The sequence below is a fragment of the Anomaloglossus baeobatrachus genome, chromosome 3 (genome assembly GCF_048569485.1).
Source record: "Anomaloglossus baeobatrachus isolate aAnoBae1 chromosome 3, aAnoBae1.hap1, whole genome shotgun sequence".
Taxonomy (NCBI): domain Eukaryota; kingdom Metazoa; phylum Chordata; class Amphibia; order Anura; family Aromobatidae; genus Anomaloglossus; species Anomaloglossus baeobatrachus.
This window is the reverse complement of record NC_134355.1, coordinates 313,696,831-313,715,851: the sequence shown is the minus strand read 5'-3', so window position 1 is coordinate 313,715,851 and position 19,021 is coordinate 313,696,831. Positions and strand designations below refer to the sequence as shown.

Genomic DNA, 19,021 nt, shown 5'->3' with positions numbered 1-19,021 from the left:
TTTACAACCCGTCTGAGTGTGTCGATCCAGGCAGGCGTTACACCGTGCCTTCAACAGAAGGACATGTAGGCCGGGATAGTGTTTTAAAAATTGCTGGAGAATCAGATTCAACACGTGAGCCATACAAGGCACGTATGTCACATCGCCCTGAAGAAGGGCCGCAGACTGTTTTGCATCATTGTTGCACCCGGCATTCCCTGGCTGCTGGTTGAGTGGAGACAACCATTGATGAAACTCTGTCTCACTCTCCAGAGCTTACCGCCCGCAACTCCTCAGCGGTGTGACTCACATTTCCCCGACATTTCTAAGTAAAGAGTCGACCGCATCATGCTGTTGAGCTCTGCTGCGCGCATAGTAAGGAGGTGTGTAGGATTCCTTGGGCGCAATTACAAGGAAGGGTGGCCTGACCACACAGGGTTTGGCCCGAGGTCAGGACCAACACAAGGTTGAGGAGGCAGAAGCAGTGGAGGAACTTGTACATACAGAGGAAGAATTGACACACAACTCGTGGGGACAGAAAGACTTGTACAGGAGACCCTTCTCCATCTCTCACCATAGTTACCCAGTGCCCAATCAGCAACATGTAACTCCCCTGTCCATGCTTACTGGTCCAAGTATCTATGGTGAAATGCACCCTGTCACACACAGAGTTTCTCAAGGAATCGGTGATGTTGTGGGCAACCTGCTATGGTAGCACAGGCACCCCTTTCTTGGAGAAGGAGTGCTGAGTGGCCATCGGCTCTTGGGGCACTGCAATGGGCATAAGGTCTCGAAAATTCTCAGTCTCAAAAGGGTGTAAAGGCAGCCTTTCTGTAGCCAACAAGTTTGAGATGCTGAAACTAAACCTCTTAGGCATGTCATGCCCTTTGAAAATCATGTAAAACACAGCGAGGGGACTCCAACCACAGTCTCCCTCGTTGCCACTAATTGGGCCACACACACCCCCCACTGGCATCAGTTTACCCCCCTTTTCAAAATGAAAAAGATGCTTTGCATGAAGCACTCTCAAAAATACGCGTGCCTTTCACCTCCCCTGGCTGACCCAGGGGAAGAAAAGTCCTCTGAGAGCCATGACTTGTTCATCTTGGTTCTTTTAGAAACACAGCAAGGGACTCCAACCACAGTCTCCCTCATTGCCACTAATTGGGCCACACACACCCCCCCCACTTGACTGGCATCAGTTGATCCCCCTTTTCAAAATGAAAAAGATGCTTTGCATGAAGCACTCTCAAAAATACACGTGCCTTTCGTCTCCCCTGGCTGACCCCGGGGAAGAAAAGTCCTCTGTGACCCATGACTTCCTCATTTTGGTGAACGTTAGTTTGTCCACATTGTCAGTGGACAGACGCATGTGCTTATCTGTCAGCACACCCCCAGCAGCACTGAGGACACGTTCCGAGAGAACGCTGGCTGCGGGACACGACAATATCTCCAAGGCGAACGTGGTGAGCTCAGGCAATTTATCCATATTGGAAGCCTAAAATGAGCAGGGCTTAAGTTGCACAGTAATGGCATCGATGTTCCCTTGCATATACTCATATATCTGTGTCTCCTCTTTTTCCTTGTACAGCTCTTTTGTTTTCGCATGGGTATATGTCCTTATCACTTTCCCATGTGTTTGTGTTGTGTTGTGAGTTGTTTGTCACCTTTTGGACACCTTTGAGGGTGTTTTTTAGGTGTTTTTATGTGTTTGTGATTGCCTCCCATTGTTTTCTATGGGTTCGAGTGGTTCGCCAAACCGGTTCGCCGAACCAAACTCGATCTAGACCTCTGTTCGACGAACCAAGCTCAAGCCGAACCGCGACCAGTTCACTCATCTCTAATGATAATATTAATAATGATAAAAAACTCAGTGTTGAATTGATTAAGCTATTTGTCAGATGTTCTAACTTGGTTAAGTTGCATAAGCCACGAGACTTCAATTTAATGCCATGACCTTATCAATGTCATAAAGATTTTTTTCTAATTACTGCAGTTTTGAGAGACTGATGTTATTCAAAGAGACTTTACCTTCATTTTTCATAGTAGTGAATTGTAATAGAGTATAGAAATGCTTAAATGGTCACTATGATCCACTCTGAAAAACTGCTAAAATTTAGTGAAAAAAATTTTGACTGTCAAATTACTTTCGGATCAAATTATAATTGCTTATTAACCCCCTCAAGACGAGCAATTTTCCATTTGTCGTTTTTGTTTTTTTGCACCACTTCTTCCGAGAGCCATAACTTTTTTATTTTTCTGTCAATCTTGCCATATGAGGGCTTGTTTTTTGCGTGACGAGTTGTAATTTTAAATGAAATCATGATTTTTACCATATAGTGTACTGGAAAAGGCAAACAAATTTCAAGTGTGGAAAAATTGCTAAAAACGTGCAATTGCTTGATTGTTTTGAGGATATTTTATTTACCGAGTTCACTATATGGTAAAATTGATGTCTCAGTGTGATGCCCCCAGTCAATATGAATTTGTAGATACCAAACATGTATAGGTTTACTTTTATGTAAGGGGTTAAGAAAAATTCAGACTTTTCTCCAAAAAAAGTTGCACACTTTTTGCACCATATTTCACGACCAATAGCATTCTAATTTTTTAGGATATGGGGTTCAGTGATGGCATGTTTTTTTTGTGCCTCAAGCTGACATTTCTAGTGGCACCATTTTTGTGTAGATTCTACATTTTGATCACCTGTTAGTGCATTTTGTGCAAAATTTTCGATGACCAAAAACCGTAATTTTGGCGTTTGGAATTTTTTTTCCGCTACGCCTTTTACCCATCAGATTAAATGATTTTATGTTTTGATAGAACAGGCATTTATGAATGATGTGTGATACCAAATATGTTTTATTTTTTTTCGTTTTATTTTTTTAACCGTTTAAGTTTCAGTGAGGCGAATGGGGAGTGATTTGAACTTTTAGGTTTTTTTTATTTTTTTACATTTTTTTTAATCTTTTTTTTTAACTTTTTTTATTTTACTAGTCCCCCTAGGGGACTATAAGGGTCAGGAGTCTGATCACTTGTTCCTTTCTGTTGATCAGAGCTGCACAGCTGTAATCAGCAGTAATGTAGCGCTTTGTCGATTCTAACAGGAACTATATCATGATAGCGACAGGAGTCATCACATGATCCATTACTACCATGGTAATCATCGGTTCCCCGTGATCACGTCACAGGGCATTCGATGGTGGCAAGGAAAGGTGCATTCCCTGCTGCGACTATTTAAATTGCGCTGTCACATTTTGACAACGTGATCTAAAAGGTTAACAGGTGCGGGTGCATCACGGATCCACCTGCACCTTTTAGCTGCGCATGTCTATTGTTCAAATCAGCATTCATCTGGAGGGATCACCACCAGCTCACCACAGGAGCCAGTTGTGATTACCCCAACATGATTTAGGACGACATGATTAAGATCTATAGAGAAGGGAGGGAAGGGCACACTGAGAAAACAGTCAGAGTAAAGGTCCAGTCACACTAAGCAACTTACCAGCGATCCCAACAACGATAGGGATCGCTGGTAAGTTGCTAGGAGGTTGCTGGTGAGATGTCACACTGCGACGCTCCAGCGATCCCACCAGCAACCTGACCTGGCAGGGATCGCTGGAGCGTCGCTACACGAGTTGCTGGTGAGCTCACCAGCAACCAGTGACCAGCCCCCAGCGCTGCGTGGAAGATGCTGCGCTTGGTAACTAAGGTAAATATCGGGTAACCAACCCGATATTTACCTTGGTTACCAGCGCACGCAGCTACACGTGCAGAGAGCAGGGAGCAGCGCACACTGAGCGCTGGCTCCCTGCTCTCCTAGTTACAGCACACATCGGGTTAATTACCCGATGTGTACTGCAGCTACATGTGCACAGAGCAGGGAGCAGCGCACAATGCTTAGCGCTGGCTCCCTGCTCTCCTAGTTACAGCACACATCGGGTTAATTACCCGATGTGTGCTGCAGCTAAATGTGCACAGAGCAGGGAGCAGCGCACAATGCTTAGCGCTGGCTCCCTGCTCTCCTAGCTACAGCACACATCGGGTTAATTAACCCGATGTGTCCTGCAGCTACATGTGCACAGAGCAGGAGCCGGCACTGACAGTGAGAGCGGCGGAGGCTGGTAACAAAGGTAAATATCGGGTAACCAAGGACAGGGCTTCTTGGTTACCCGATGTTTACATTGGTTACCAGCCTCCGCAGAAGCCGGCTCCTGCTGCCTGCACATTTAGTTGTTGCTGTCTCGCTGTCACACACAGCGATCTGTGCTTCACAGTGGGACAGCAACAACTAAAAAATGGCCCAGGACATTCAGCAACAACCAACGACCTCACAGCAGGGGCCAGGTTGTTGCTGGATGTCCCACACAGCAACATCGCTAGCAACGTCACAAAAGTTGTTCGTTAGCAGCGATGTTGCTAGCGATGTTGCTTAGTGTGACGGGGCCTTTACTCAAGCAAGTAGTGCTGTGAAGCTTGCTAAGACTGGAGTCACATTGGTGTATGGCATCCGATGCGAGAGCATTGCATGCAATATGATAATGACTCTTGGCTCCCATTCTGCTGTAAGCGTGAGCCGAGTGTCATTATACTGTAATCCAATCTTGCGATCAGATCACAGCTGTCAGCCTGTGCATATATCGCACTGCACTTGGATAACACACACTTTCATGCTCGGGTCATCCACATATGATTGTAGCTATAAAGATTTCTCAAAGCCAAATACAAGAAAGTATCAGAAATAAAGGAGCTAAATTTAAAACATGACTTACCAAAACTAAACAAAAATCGTAGCATCGATAACAACGCGTATAACAACTGCATTCAAACAGCTATGTAAAAATATGCAAGTAATTTAATTTGTATAATAGGTGCAGAAATGCTGCAGAAAATCTGCAACATCAAAAACTCACAAAAAACTCATCGAGGGAATGTAACCCTAGGATGCCAATAAAGACAAGGCTGGCCAACACCAATCTTCAGGGATTATAATGGAAAAGTGTCTACCATTCCCCTCCATTATTAAACAATATTCAGCAGTAGCGATGGGCGAACCCCCAGTGCTCGGGATTGGGAGACTCGGCCGAGATTTTTTTGTAAAGTGCAAGTTCGCGGCTGGAGATAATGCGAACTTGCATCCGAACTCCGAGCTTCGACTTTACAGTAATGGGATGGGGCGGGGGGCTGTAAAGTAAAGGATATAGTTAATAATAAACATTGTCATTATACTTACCGGTTCCGTAACGTGTCCTGCAGACCCGCTGTCTCCCAGCCGCTTCTGCTTCCGGGTCTGATCATTAACTTCCGGTGGTTTTCACTGCACTACATGTCACTTGGCAGTCTTTGGCTTTTTTCCGCAGTTGTCACGGTGACGTCAGGGTTGATCCGAGTCCAATGCTTAGCTGTTGTGAATACATTTTCCAGTTTGGGGCTCCCTCTTCTGGTCAGTGCTGACAGAGCCACACGCCTGTAAAAGACTAGCAATCAGGCTTTTCAGATTGGGACTATATAACTAAGTAGTTTTCTCCTGTTACTTGCAGGTGCTCAATTGATTTACTGTGTGTTAAGGACATTCTGAAACCAGCCCTGCTCTCTACCAGAACTCCTCTCAAGATAAGTTGGTCTTGGTATCTCTGCTTATTGTTTCTATTTTCTTGTTGTTTGTTCTGTTTTGATACTATGGCTTGATTTCTATTTTTCCTGTGTGAAGTTCCTGGTGGAATTGGATCATTCCCTTCTGGGAGTGTCTGTATATTTAGCTCCATGATTCTGCAATGTATTATGTTTTGTCATGCTTGGTATTAAATTTAGTCCCTCATCAATATTAGTGTTTTTGGATTCTAGTGACATCAGAGTACTGATATAGTGGGGGAGAGGCCTTGTGGCCTCAGGGTTTTTCCATATCAGGCGTGCTGGTATTTATTAGGGTTTTTATGGCTGCAGACAGTGCTCCTTCCTATCATTTCCTATAAAGATAGTTTGGGCCTCACCTTTTCTGAATCTGTTTTTCTAGCTTTGTATTGTGTTTTCCTATATCACCGTAGTCTTTAGCGCCCAGGCTATCTATATCTTTGGGGATTGATCCGAGGCAAATTAGCTTTCTTATATCTCTATCTGTAAGAATATTTCGTTCTCCCGCTATGTCGAGACGACTAGGTCATCGTAGACTCGTCCCATGGCTACTTCTAGTTGTGTGTCAGGATTATGTCTGCAGTCTGTTAAGGTTCAAGCCACTCTGTTACCTTTTGGGATTCCGCATTTTTTGATCCTCCTCGGTCCCTGAATCATAACACTTAGCCATGGACTCGATTGAACTTTGACTGTCGCTGTCAGTGTCAACCTGCTTTTCGCTCTGTAGAAATGCTTGTCTGTACAGAGCGATGAAGCAGAGCTGACATTGGTCTCCCTGTGGACTACGTCAGACTAAGTATTCTTTTATAATAAAGATTGAGTCTCTAAATTTTTTTTGTTTTATTTCTAATAAAAAAAAAATTGTGTTGTGTTTTTTACTGTTTACTAGAAATTCCTGGTGGCCATGTATAATTTGGCGTGACACCATGAATTTTGGGCTTAGTACCAGCTGATAATACAAAGCAGGCCCTAACCCCATTATTACCCAGTGTGCCACCGCCATCATACTTTATACAGTCATATGAAAAAGTTTTGGCACCCCTATTAATGTTAACCTTTTTTCTTTATAACAATTTGGGTTTTTGCAACAGCTATTTCAGTTTTATATATCTAATAACTGATTGACTCAGTAATATTTCTGGATTTAAATGAGGTTTATTGTACTAACAGAAAATGTGCAATCCGCATTTAAACAATATTTGATCGGTGCAAAAGTATGGACACCCTTATCAATTTCTTGATTTGATTACTCCTAACTACTTTTTACTGACTTACTAAAGCAATAAATTGGTTTTGTAACCTCATTGAGCTTTTAACTTCATAGGCAGGTCTATCCAATCACGAGAAAAGGTATTTAAGGTGGCCACTTGCAAGTTGTTCTCCTATTTGAATCTCCTATGAAGAGTGGCATCATGGGCTCCTCAAAACAACCCTCAAATGATCTGAAAACAAAGATTATTCAACATAGTTGTTCAGGGGAAGTATAAAAAAAAGTTGTCTCAGAGATTTAAACTGTCAGTTTCCACTATGAGGAACATAGTAAGGAAATGGAAGAACACAGGTACAGTTCTTGTTAAGCCCAGAAGGGGCAGGCCAAGAAAAATATCAGAAAGGCAGAGAAGAAGAATGGTGAGAAAAGTCAAGGACAATCCACAGACCACCTCCAAAGACCTGCAGCATCATCTTGCTGCAGATGGTGTCAATGTGCATCGGTCAACAATACAGCGCATGTTGCACAAGGAGAAGCTGTATGGGAGAGGGATGCAAAAGAAGCCGTTTCTGCAAGCACGCCACAAACAGAGTCACCTGAGGTATGCAAAAACACATTTGGACAAGCCGGTTACATTTTGGAAGAAGATCCTGTGGACTGATGAAACAAAGATTGAGTTGTTTGGTCATAAAATGGCGTTATGCATGGAGGCAAAAAAACATGGCATTCCAAGAAAAGCACTTGCTACCCACAGTAAAATTTGGTGGAGGTTCCATCATGCTTTGGGGCTGTGTGGCCAATGCCGGCACCGGGAATCTTGTTAAAGTTGAGGGTCGCATGGATTCAACTCAGTATCAGCATATTCTTGACAATAACGTGTAAGAATCAGTGACGAAGTTGAAGTTACGCAGGGGATGGATATTTCAGCAAGACAATGATCCAAAACACCGTACCAAATCTACTCAGGCATTCATGCAGAGGAACAATTATAATGTTCTGGAATGGCCATCCCAGTCCCCAGACCTGAATATCATTGAACATCTGTGGGATAATTGGAAACGTGCTGTCCATGCTCGGCGACCATCAAACTTAACTAAACTGGAATTGTTTTGTAAACAGGAATGGTCAAATATACCTTCATCCAGGATCCAGGAACTCATTAAAAGCTACAGGAAGCGACTAGAGGCTGTTATTTTTGCAAAAGGAGGATCTACAAAATATTAATGTCACTTTTATGTTGAGGTGCCCATACTTTTGCACCGGTCAAATTTTGTTTAAATGCGGATTGCACATTTTCTGTTAGTACAATAAACCTCATTTCAATCCAAAAATATTACTTAGTCCATCAGTTATTAGATATATGAAACTGAAATAGCTGTTGCAAAAACCCAAATTGTTATAAAGAAAAAAGGTTAACATTAATAGGGGTGCCCAAACTTTTTCATATGACTGTATTTTGACTGGTTATCATTTATATATTCAGATGTACACCTCCTTGATATATTTTGTATACTGAGTGTGTAACTGCAGGAACACCAAATCTACATCTCTTGGCAAAAAAACCCACAATTTTCTGCCAGGAGATGCAGGTGAGTTCACTGAGTTTAATCAGGTCATCAGAGGTCCTCTGAGGTCAGGTCACCTACGGTCACAGGTGGGAACCTCCAGCTGTGATCGCAAATAACCGGAGTGACATCACCACTGATTGCTGCGGCTCATTCATTCACAGGAGCTCACAGCAGGCAGTCATGCACTATGGCACTCGCTGTGAGGTTAGGATGTAGCAGAGCTGAATCGCCGTGGGATCTCGTGTGGATTACGTCTGACTTCAGGGGTGTTTTAGGTTTAATAAAGTGGTGAAAGAGGGTTTTTTTGTATTTTATATTTTTTCATTCTTTGTGTTTATTAACTTTCAGTTACAGGTTAGTGATGGGTGTGTCATAGATGCTGCCATCACTAATCCAGGACTTAGTGGCTGCTGTGGGCATTAACTCCTTATTACCCCAATTACCACCGCATCAAGGCAATTGGGAAGAGGCGGGTAGAGCACTGATATTGCTGCATCTAATGGATGCAACAATTCCAGGTGGCTGCAGGCTGATAATTTTAGGCTGGACCTCCCCAGTCTCAGAATTCCAGCCCCAGCTGTCAGGCTTTATCTTGGATGGGTATCAAATTTGGGTGGAACCGCAAGTCGTTTTTTTTTTTTAAGTATTTATTTAAATAATTGAAAACAAAAAGCCATATGCGGTTCCACTTAGGCTGAAATCACATGTGCGAGGAACTCTCACCGTGCCATGTGATGCGGCCTCACACTCTCATGACAAGAGTGGGTCGGCTGCATGTATTTCTATGCAGGTGCATATTCGTGTCCGGAGAGCTTCAGGCCGTGCCGGGTGATGCATTCCCTCGCAAGTGTGACTCCGGCCGTATTTTAATACACAGACAAGATAAAGTCTGACAGCTGACGGCTGCAGCCTGTAACCGTGGGCTTTATCTGTGCTCGGTATCAGAATACAGAGAGCCCTACGGCAATTGTTTTATTTATTAATTTATTTTTATACCATGTTACTGACCCGCAGACATCTGCACTGCTTTCCCCGCCCACCGACCATCCTGGCGCCGGTGATTGGTTGCAGTCAGTTGACATGCTGCCACTCAGGGTGGGTGCTTGTCTAACTGCAACCAATTACGCTCAGCAGTGGGCGGGGAAAGCAATGAATATTCAATGAGGGTTAATTGTCAGCTCCGGAAGGGAATGTGTGACCTGGAAGCAGCTTTCCACCATGACGGATTTTCGGTGATTCCCCAAAGACTTATATGGGAACTGGATTTCGGACCGGATCCGGATTTTTTTTCTTTTAAATTAGCAGGGACCTGCCGGTTATCTGCGAGTCCGCCAACCTCTAGCCATGGAATAATTGGCGCAATAATAATAATAATAATAACATCTCTGTAAAAACAGTAGTATTTTTTTTGCCAAGAGATGCAGATTTGGTGCTGAAATTTCAATAGCAAATTCCTGCACCGAATCTACACCTCCTGGCAAAAAACGCGCATGGCATATAATGCAGTAGTCATGTGATTTTTTTGCCAGGGGGTGGGTGCATGAATATGGTGTAAATGTTTCATCATCAAATTTGCATCTCTTGGCCAAAAAAGAAAAAAAATGTAAAAAACAGTTTTGATGCCGTTTCAGTACATTTTTCTGCCAGGAGTTGCAAATTTGGTGCTAAAATGGCTGCACCAGATTTCAGCACCAAATTTGCACCTCCTGGCAGAAAACCACATGAAAACTGGGGTTTTTTTTTGCATTTTTGGGCCAAGAGATGCAAATTTAGTGATGAAATTTTTGCAAATTATTCATGCACCCAATCTACAGCTGAGGTGTGAGGTTCTCCACACTTTCGGAGGACAATCTAGTCTGCTTGGGTCTGAAAAAGCCACCTGTGATGCTGAATACAATCTTTATTGTACACTGGAGCCTGCACAAGATAGTATCTCCACAACAAAATGGACCAGTCCAGTTCAGGACAATCCAGTTGAAGACAATGAATTTAATATTACTTTTTCCACAGACCTTGAATTGCTTTATAACCTTGTGCTTTTTAGGCATTATTTGAGGGCTATGAAGTGCTTATTGGAAAGTGTTTCAAATATTGTTACAATGTGTAACTAAATTAAGTGATTGGAGTACTAATATTTATCAATTTTTTCTTTTTTTTATAGATAAGTCCAACATCATCAGCTGTTACTCTCGCAGATCAACTGAGGTTTCCATCCTTTTTGCGTACTATTCCAAGTGATAAGTATCAGACTGAAGCTATGGTTCAACTAATCAAAAAATTTGGATGGAACTGGGTAGGAGTTATTGCAACAGATGATGACTATGGGAATTCTGCATCACTGAGTTTATCTTTTCTTTTTAAGCAAAATGGAATATGCACTGCCTTTTCCAAAACAATTCCAGCCACTGTAGATCATATTCACTTTAATGATACATTGAATGACACAATGAATGAACTAATTAAGAACACCACAAATGTTGTGGTTGTCTTCTTAAGGACTTCTGTTGTGAGTAAATTATTCAACTTAGTAATTGCACAGAACGTATCAAAAACCTGGCTAGCAAGTGACATTTGGGTAAATTTAAGAGGCATTTCCAGTATTCCAAACATTCATAAAATTGGAACTGTTATCGGTCTGACCTTTAAATCTGTCACAGTTCCAGGATTTTCACAATATCTGAAGAACCTTAAACCTCCAAAAAATGGCTCTACAAATGAGTTTCTTCAAGAGTATAAAGAACTCAGATTTAATTGTACTAAAAGACCGGAACAACAAAAGTGTATGAATTCATCTTCCGCAAACTGTGTTAGTGATCCGTTAATGACACTGACTTGCCAAAATAATGTGACGGACATCTACATGGAAAATGATGATCTCTTAGTGCAAAATATTGAGAAGAGTTCTTTGTTCAGTACATCTTTGGCAATTACTGCTATAGCTCAAGCTATTCGAAATATTGTGTGCGACTATGATACATGTGACAAACACAACACATTTACTCCTAAGATGGTAAGTGAAGCTATTCAGTTGTGGTAAGTTAAAATCATAATTTTATCATGTTATCTACATAGATAATAATAGTTATAATGGTACTGGAACTTATAATAGTGAATGCTCAACTCATTCTTATATAAACATCAAACCATACTGGAACATTTGATAGCTATTACTTTCAATAGCTAAATTAACATAAACACAGAGAAAAATCCTTTATTTGAAATAAAAGACAAAAACCACCCTCTTCCACCACTTTATGTAAGCCAATTCCCAGCACTGCTACATCTGAAATCACACCGAGCAACCATAGAACATGACCGCCCACTGTGAGGTCCAGGCAGCAACTGAATGAGCTGCATGATCAGCTGTGACATCAATCAAGTGATTTGCGGTCATGGGAACCTCCAGCTGTGACTACAAATAGCCTGAGTGACGTCACCGCTGATCATGTGGCTCATTCATTCTCTGCTTGAAGTTCACAGTGGGTGGTCATTGTTCTATGGTCACACGCTGTGCCTTCTCAGTTGTAGCAGAGCTGGAATTGTCATGTGACCTCGTGTAGATTACGTTGGACTTGCAGGGGTGTTTTGGGGTTAATAAAGTGGTGAAAGAGGGAGCTTTTTTGTCTTTTATTTCAAATAAAGGATTTTTTCTGTGTTTGTATTTATTTACTTTCACTTACAGATTACTAATGGGGGTCTCACAGGCACCTACCATTACTAATTTAGGGTTAAGTAGCAGCTGTTGACTGACATTAACCCCCTATTACCCTGATTGCCAATACACCAGGGCAATCAGGAAGAGCTGAGCTGGGACTGTCACATCTAATGGATGCGACAATCCTGGGCGGCTGCAGGCTGCTATTGTTAAGGTGAAAGGGCTCAAAAAGCATGGGTCTCCCCAGCCTGAGAATACCAGCCCCCACCTGTTGGGCTTTATCATGGATGGGTATCAAAAATGGGGGGGATCGCATTTTGTTTTTTTGAAATTATTTATTTATTTATTTAAATGCATGTGGTTCCTCTTATTTAAATACAGAGGGAAGATAAGCGCATGGCTGGGGGCTGCAACCAGTTGCCGTAGACTGTATCTGTGATGGGTATCATAATATGGGGGACCATACGCCAATTTATTTATTTATTTTTTATTTTTATACCACGATAGACCCGCAGACAGGGTCTGTAATTCCAACCAATAAGAGATGCTATCTGGGCGTAGGGTCTGATTGCAGCCAATCAGAAATTCCGGTGAGCGGGGAAAACAGTGATTATGCATAAGGCTAATGAGCGGCCCCGGGAGAAGAGTGAGCTGCAGAGGGAACAGTTCCAGCTGAGCCGGAGGCTCGGTAAGTATCGTGCTTGCTCCTATCCCCCTATCCCTTCTACCACCATTTTTAAGTGCCGGATTCTAGTAGACCTATATGGGGACCGGAATCCAGTCAGATATCTGGGATCAATTAGGGTCCGGAACCATTTTTTTATCATAGTTAGACCCGCCGATCCCGGATTTCACTGGTCAAAATGTACAAAGAAGTGACATGCTGCTTCTTTTTTTCTGCACGCAAAACGGCAAGGAAAAAAGAAGTAACGTACGCACAGCATATCTGAATTCTCATAGACTTTACCGGGGAAGGAAAGACATGCAGTTTTAACCAACATACTGCACCAAAAATGAGGCAAAACACGTAAAAAAACACAGCATGCGCACAATGAATAACAGTGTTTTGTAAACTATCTACTCCAGTGATGTCTGCACTTCAGAGTTTTGTTTCTTTTACTTTCTCAACAGTTTTTGATTATTTTTGAATCCCATTGTATGTGTTATGTATGTGTATATGAACTCTGTTCTAATGTTGAGATGTCCCAATAATATGTGTGTATATTTGTAGGCTGGAACCTATTGTGAGACTGTAATAATTCTGTGTTTATAGGCTGCATTATAATGGGATGAGACCCCAGTAATACAGATTTATAAGTATATTTGTGAGATTTCCTTTCTTGTGATGATGTTACAATAACGTGTATTATTACGTGAACTATTGTGATGATTTTATAATACTATAAGTGTGAATTAATAATAATTAACATAATAATCTGCACAGCTATTAATGTCACAATACTAAAAAGTGTGCGTATATTTATTGTTTGCACTCTATTTTAATTCTATCTTTAAGATTTGTATGTCAAGTAATTTTTGTTTATTTTTAAACATACATTGGGATTTCCATCTAAATCTCCAAATGACATGATTCAGATGAATTCTCCGACAGATCCATTCACTATAATGTGGCAGTAGAATTACTCTGGACTCCGTTCAGCCTCTGTTTAGTAGTGTCCTTTCCTGAGGTGCAGAAAACTTTGGTCGAGCGCGCTTTTATGCTTGCTTAAAAAGACGTACATTACTGACCGGACTATAGGATGGACTGAGTCCAAGGTGACTCCTTCTGCCTCCTTATAGGAAATCTTGCATCAGAGTTCCATCTGAATCACATATTTCCCACAGCAACCCCGGTGTAAACGCTAACCATAGATGGCAGGATTAGAGATGAGTGGACTAGTGGATGTTCGGGTTTGCCTGGACTTTAAAAAAAGTTTAGCTCAGGAATCGGACTTGATCCGATTTTGACCCTAGACTCCAAACTCCAAACTAATCAATAGGGATCAGAATTTCTATACTGAAAAATCTCTCTAAAATGGTTGTAGCAAAGGCTATGAACTACAAAAGAAAGCAAAATGGGATGACAAGCATGCCAATTGCTACAGGGTATGTAAAGACAGAACAGGGACTCTAGGCTGGCCTTCAGACTTGTGACCCTGCGCTGTCCCTTATCTCAGAGGTAGGCTTGATGGTAGCCAGGTCTGAGCCTCCAGCATGACCCTGACTCCTGTCCGAGCATTGATCTTACTCCCCCTCTCCCCCACCTCTGGTACAGGCCAGAATACACAATAACAAAACCCCACCAAATGACATGGACAAGGGAGAATCGAAACTCGTACAAACTGCACTCAAAACACACCGGAGAGACAATATGTGTAAAGTGGAACAACAAAAAGGTATAAAGAAACGTACAATGTTCACACCACGCAACAAAGATCACCATAAACAGGTTCACCAACAAGACAGGAATCACTGGAGCTAATGCTGAGGCTATAATCGGCGCTAAGTAGTAAGATCCAGGAAATTATAGAGGAATTAGAAGATCTTGATTGGCAAGTGGCAACCTGAGCTCCTGGCAGAGTTCCCTAGGTCAGCAAAGATTAACTCCTGCAGAACTGAGAAACAGAGCACCTTAAACAAACGACGCCCAGCTCTGGCTGAATAACTAGGAGAAATCAGGCTGCCTGTAAGGATCTGCAGTGTGAACAGAGCCTGATGCTGCCATCACACCTAAGGAGTCTGGACCTGAACACCACATGACATCAGCAAACAAATACAGATAGGTAAATGACTTTAAGTGCTTCTATCACCATAGGAATCATGGTTACATAACAAGTAAATGAATAAACTAAAAATTTCAACAGTGGCCCCACAGAGACGGATTTCAGAGTTTTTCCACAGACAAACAATTTTAAAAGCACCTTACAGAGCCTGTTTACATAGTTGACCCATTCAGCCAAGATTGGCAGTGTTTCACCACATAGCATGCATTTTAAATATAGGCCCTAACAGAGCCTCTTTCCACAATTAACCAACACAGCCAGAGTTCACCCGCAAAGCAACAATTTTAATCAGAACCCCCTCACAGAGTGTCTTTCTACAATTGACAGACACAGCTAAGCTTGGCAGAGTTCCTCCACAGAGCATCAATTTTAAACAAAAGCACCTACAGAGTCTGTTTTCCTAGTTGACACAAAGAGAAAACAGAACCCCTTTAAATTAAGAAAGAACAATAATAAAAAAGAACAGGTTTCAACCAGGAGGAGGAGGAGGTTGCCAACACTTGTTTTGTGGGTTTTGTGTTTTTTTTTCAAATGTAGTTTTGCAGTTTTCTTTTGGGTTTTGTTTCTGAAAAGAGTTTACAGAAAGCTAGAATTTCCCAAGACAACAAAAAAGTGAACCAGGAGGAGTCAAAGTGGAGGATGAGGTTGAGGTGAACATAATAGTGTATGTTGATGATGTGGAGTAGGTAGCAGTTAACCATTTTTTTTTATTTTTTTTTTATTTTCTTGTTTTTTTAGGGCTTACTGAATTTTTTAAAGGCCCCAAAATATTGGGAAATGCAAATAGAGTATGCCAATGTCTGGTGGCAGGTGGTTTAGTTGTCTAGTCAGCCAAAGATATTGTCACGCTCCCCGGGTCCTCGGCTCCCCTTCCCGGGTCCCCTGCCCCGCTCCCCGGCTCACCTGCCACGCTCCCCGCGTCCCAGTCCCTTGTGCCCGTCCTTCCTGGGCTTCCTGGCCGCCGATCCCGGCGCCCGACGGCCTCCCAGGCCCTGCTCGGCTCCCCTGCGTCCTCCTCTCAGCCTCCTTCCCTGGCTTCTGGCACCCGGGCCGCGCGCGCGCGCATTAGGGCGCGCGCGCGGTCACTGACCCTTTCTTAAAGGGCCAGCGCCCATTAACAGGAAATGAGGTTAGACAGGTACGGGGTATAAAGGGGGTTCTTGTCCAAGGGGGCGGGGCCTGATCTTCGTGTTTTCTGAGCTAGGAGTCAGGTCTCCTTGTGTTTTCCTGCCATACTTACGTATCTCTCTTCTAGAGCTGATCCCGCCTCGCCATCCAGTCCTGCTGAATCCCGAGCCCCGCACGCTGTCCGTCTGCCATCTGACAGTCCGTACCATCTCGGATCCCTGCGGTGACCTGTCATCTCGCTCCCAAGGTTCCGGACCCCGCCTGACATCATCTCGGCCTCCGAACCTGAGCTACGTCACCCGGACTACCATCTGTGACTCCGTGGTCCCAGGGACTCCTTCGCTACCTTCACTTGCACGGACTGTTCTGCTGCCCATCAGTGCTTCAGCTACCGGACTCCCTACCACCATCTTAGAGTTCGGTCCAGTGGATCCACCTCCTGGGTCTGCCCGACCGCCCGGCCCTGACAGTAAGATCAGGCCATGGATCCCGCTGCAGCACTATTGGCCCTGCAAGAGGAACTCCAACGCCAGCGTGAAGTCCAGACCCGCATGCTGCAATTTATGACCTCCGTGGACACTCGCCTGTACACATTACAAGCATCAATGACGCCTGCAGCACCCAGGTCTCCCACTAGGCAATCCACGGCTCCCGCACCAGTGGCAGCCGCGTCGGATGCTTCCCGACTCCGTTTGGCGTCACCTCCTCGTTATGCTGGAGATCCCAAGACCTGCAGGGGCTTCATAAACCAATGCTCCCTTCACTTCACGCAGCTGCCCCATCTGTTCGCCTCCGACCAAGCCAAGGTCGCCTTTATAATGTCTCACCTGGAGGGCGAGGCACTGGCGTGGATGAACCCCTTGTGGGAGAAGGAGGACCCCATGACCAAGGATCTTCAAGAGTTCCTGCAGGCCTTTCGCAGTACCTTTGACGAGCCGGGACGCGCCTCTGCGTCTGCTTCATCACTTCTCCGCCTACGTCAAGGAACACTGACGGTGGGCCAATACGCCATCCGTTTCCGCACTTTGGCTTCTGAACTCGGGTGGAATAATGAGGCCCTGACAGCCGCCTTCTGGGAAGGACTGTCAAGTCGCATCAAAGATGAGTTGGCGGGTCGTGACATGCCCTCCACCCTAGATGCCCTGATTGCCCTAGCCACGCGAGTGGACATTCGTTTTCAGGAGCGCTCCAAAGAGCTGGTTCGTGAGCGACGTGCGGTACGGCACTCCTCTCCGCCACAGAAGTCCTCTGTGCCACAGTCATCTACAGCTGGGATTCCTGTCCACGAACCCATGCAGGTTGATCGAGTACGACAGTCTGACCAACGTCGAGCAGAGCGGCTCGCCAAGGGCCTCTGCTTTTACTGCGGAGGGGACACACATCTCCTACGCTCCTGTCCGGAAAGGCCGGGAAACTCCAAAGCCTAGGGTTGGTAGGAGAGGCCACCCTAGGTGCTGGGACTCTCTCCGACCCAGTTATGTGGACGGTACAAGTATCAACAGGAGAGACGCGCTTCACGGCTGAGGCATACCTCGACTCCGGAGCAGCAGGCAATTTTATCCAGCAGGCCACGGTGGACAAATACCAGCTGCCTGTTACTCTACTCGAGAAGCCCCTACTGATTGCCTCGGTGGATGGGAGACCCCTCTCTGATACCATCTCCTGGATCACGAAGCCGGTGGAACTGCGTATCGGTGCTCTGCACACCGAGAACATCGCTCTCTACGTCCTTCCACACATGTCCCACCAAGTCCTGCTGGGACTTCCTTGGTTGCGAACACACGAACCCTCAGTCAACTGGGGTACTGGCGAAATCACCCGTTGGGGCTCTGCCTGTCATGAGAGATGTCTAAAGTCTATACAACCAGTCCGACGACCTCCGGTTCCTGAGAACCTACCGGGTCTGCCCTCGGCCTATTGGTCCTTCACGGACGTTTTTGACAAGAAGGAGTCTGAGGTACTTCCGCCACACCGTCCCTACGATTGCGCCATCGACCTGCTCCCAGGAACAACACCACCTCGAGGACGGATATATCCGTTGTCTCCAGCCGAAACCAGGGCCATGTCCACCTACATCATGGAAAGCCTGGCAAAGGGATTCATCCGGAGATCCTCCTCTCCTGCGGGAGCAGGCTTCTTCTTCGTTAAGAAGAAAGAGGGTGACCTTCGCCCATGCATTGACTACCGGGGCTTGAATCAGATTACTATAAAAAACAAGTACCCCCTACCGCTCATCCCCGAACTGTTCGATCGGCTCAGAGGAGCCCGTGTGTTCACCAAACTGGATCTTCGGGGTGCCTACAACCTAGTTCGTATCCGCTCTGGGGACGAATGGAAGACCGCGTTTAATACTCGCGATGGGCACTATGAATACTGTGTGATGCCCTTCGGTCTGTGTAACGCTCCTGCCGTATTCCAAGAACTGGTGAACGACATTTTCCGGGACCTCCTCTACGTATGTGTAGTAGTTTATCTGGATGACATTCTTGTTTTCTCTCCGGACCTCCAGACCCACAGAGAGAACGTAAAGCTGGTTCTACAAAGACTGAGAGAGAATCGTCTCTACGCCAAATATGAGAAGTGCGTCTTTGAGCAGTCTTCTCTTCCTTTCCTGGGATACATCATCTCGGGGACTGGGCTGCAGATGGATCCCAAGAAGGTCTCCGCCATTCTCAACTGGCCTCCCCCTTCTGGACTGAAGGCAATCCAACGGTTCCTGGGATTTGCCAACTACTACCGCCAGTTTATTCCTCACTTCTCCGCCCTGACTGCTCCTCTCTCCGCTCTGACCAAAAAGGAGGCTAATCCAAAGGACTGGTCACCTGCGGCCGACGCCGCATTTTGCTCCCTGAAGCGAGCATTCGCCTCCTCTCCTGTACTCCACCGACCAGAGTTAAACCGCCAGTTCACCTTAGAGGTGGATGCTTCCTCCTCAGGAGCCGGAGCAGTGCTCATGCAAAAATCCTCCTCCGGGAAGATGGTGACTTGCGGTTTCTTCTCTAAAAGCTTCTCAGCACCTGAACGTAATTACACCATCGGTGACCGAGAGCTATTAGCGGTCAAACTG

The 19,021-nt window shown here is 44.7% G+C and overlaps 1 protein-coding gene across 2 annotated transcripts in view; it reads left to right on the top strand.

Annotated features, from left to right (window-relative positions):
- LOC142296415 (G-protein coupled receptor family C group 6 member A-like) overlaps positions 1-19,021 on the top strand; it is a 234,915-nt gene that overhangs the window by 55,027 nt on the left and 160,867 nt on the right. For both annotated transcript variants that reach the window (XM_075340024.1, XM_075340025.1), the window contains exon 3: positions 10,550-11,398. In XM_075340024.1, the coding sequence (XP_075196139.1) occupies positions 10,550-11,398 (849 nt within the window). The remainder of the gene's footprint in view (positions 1-10,549; positions 11,399-19,021) is intronic.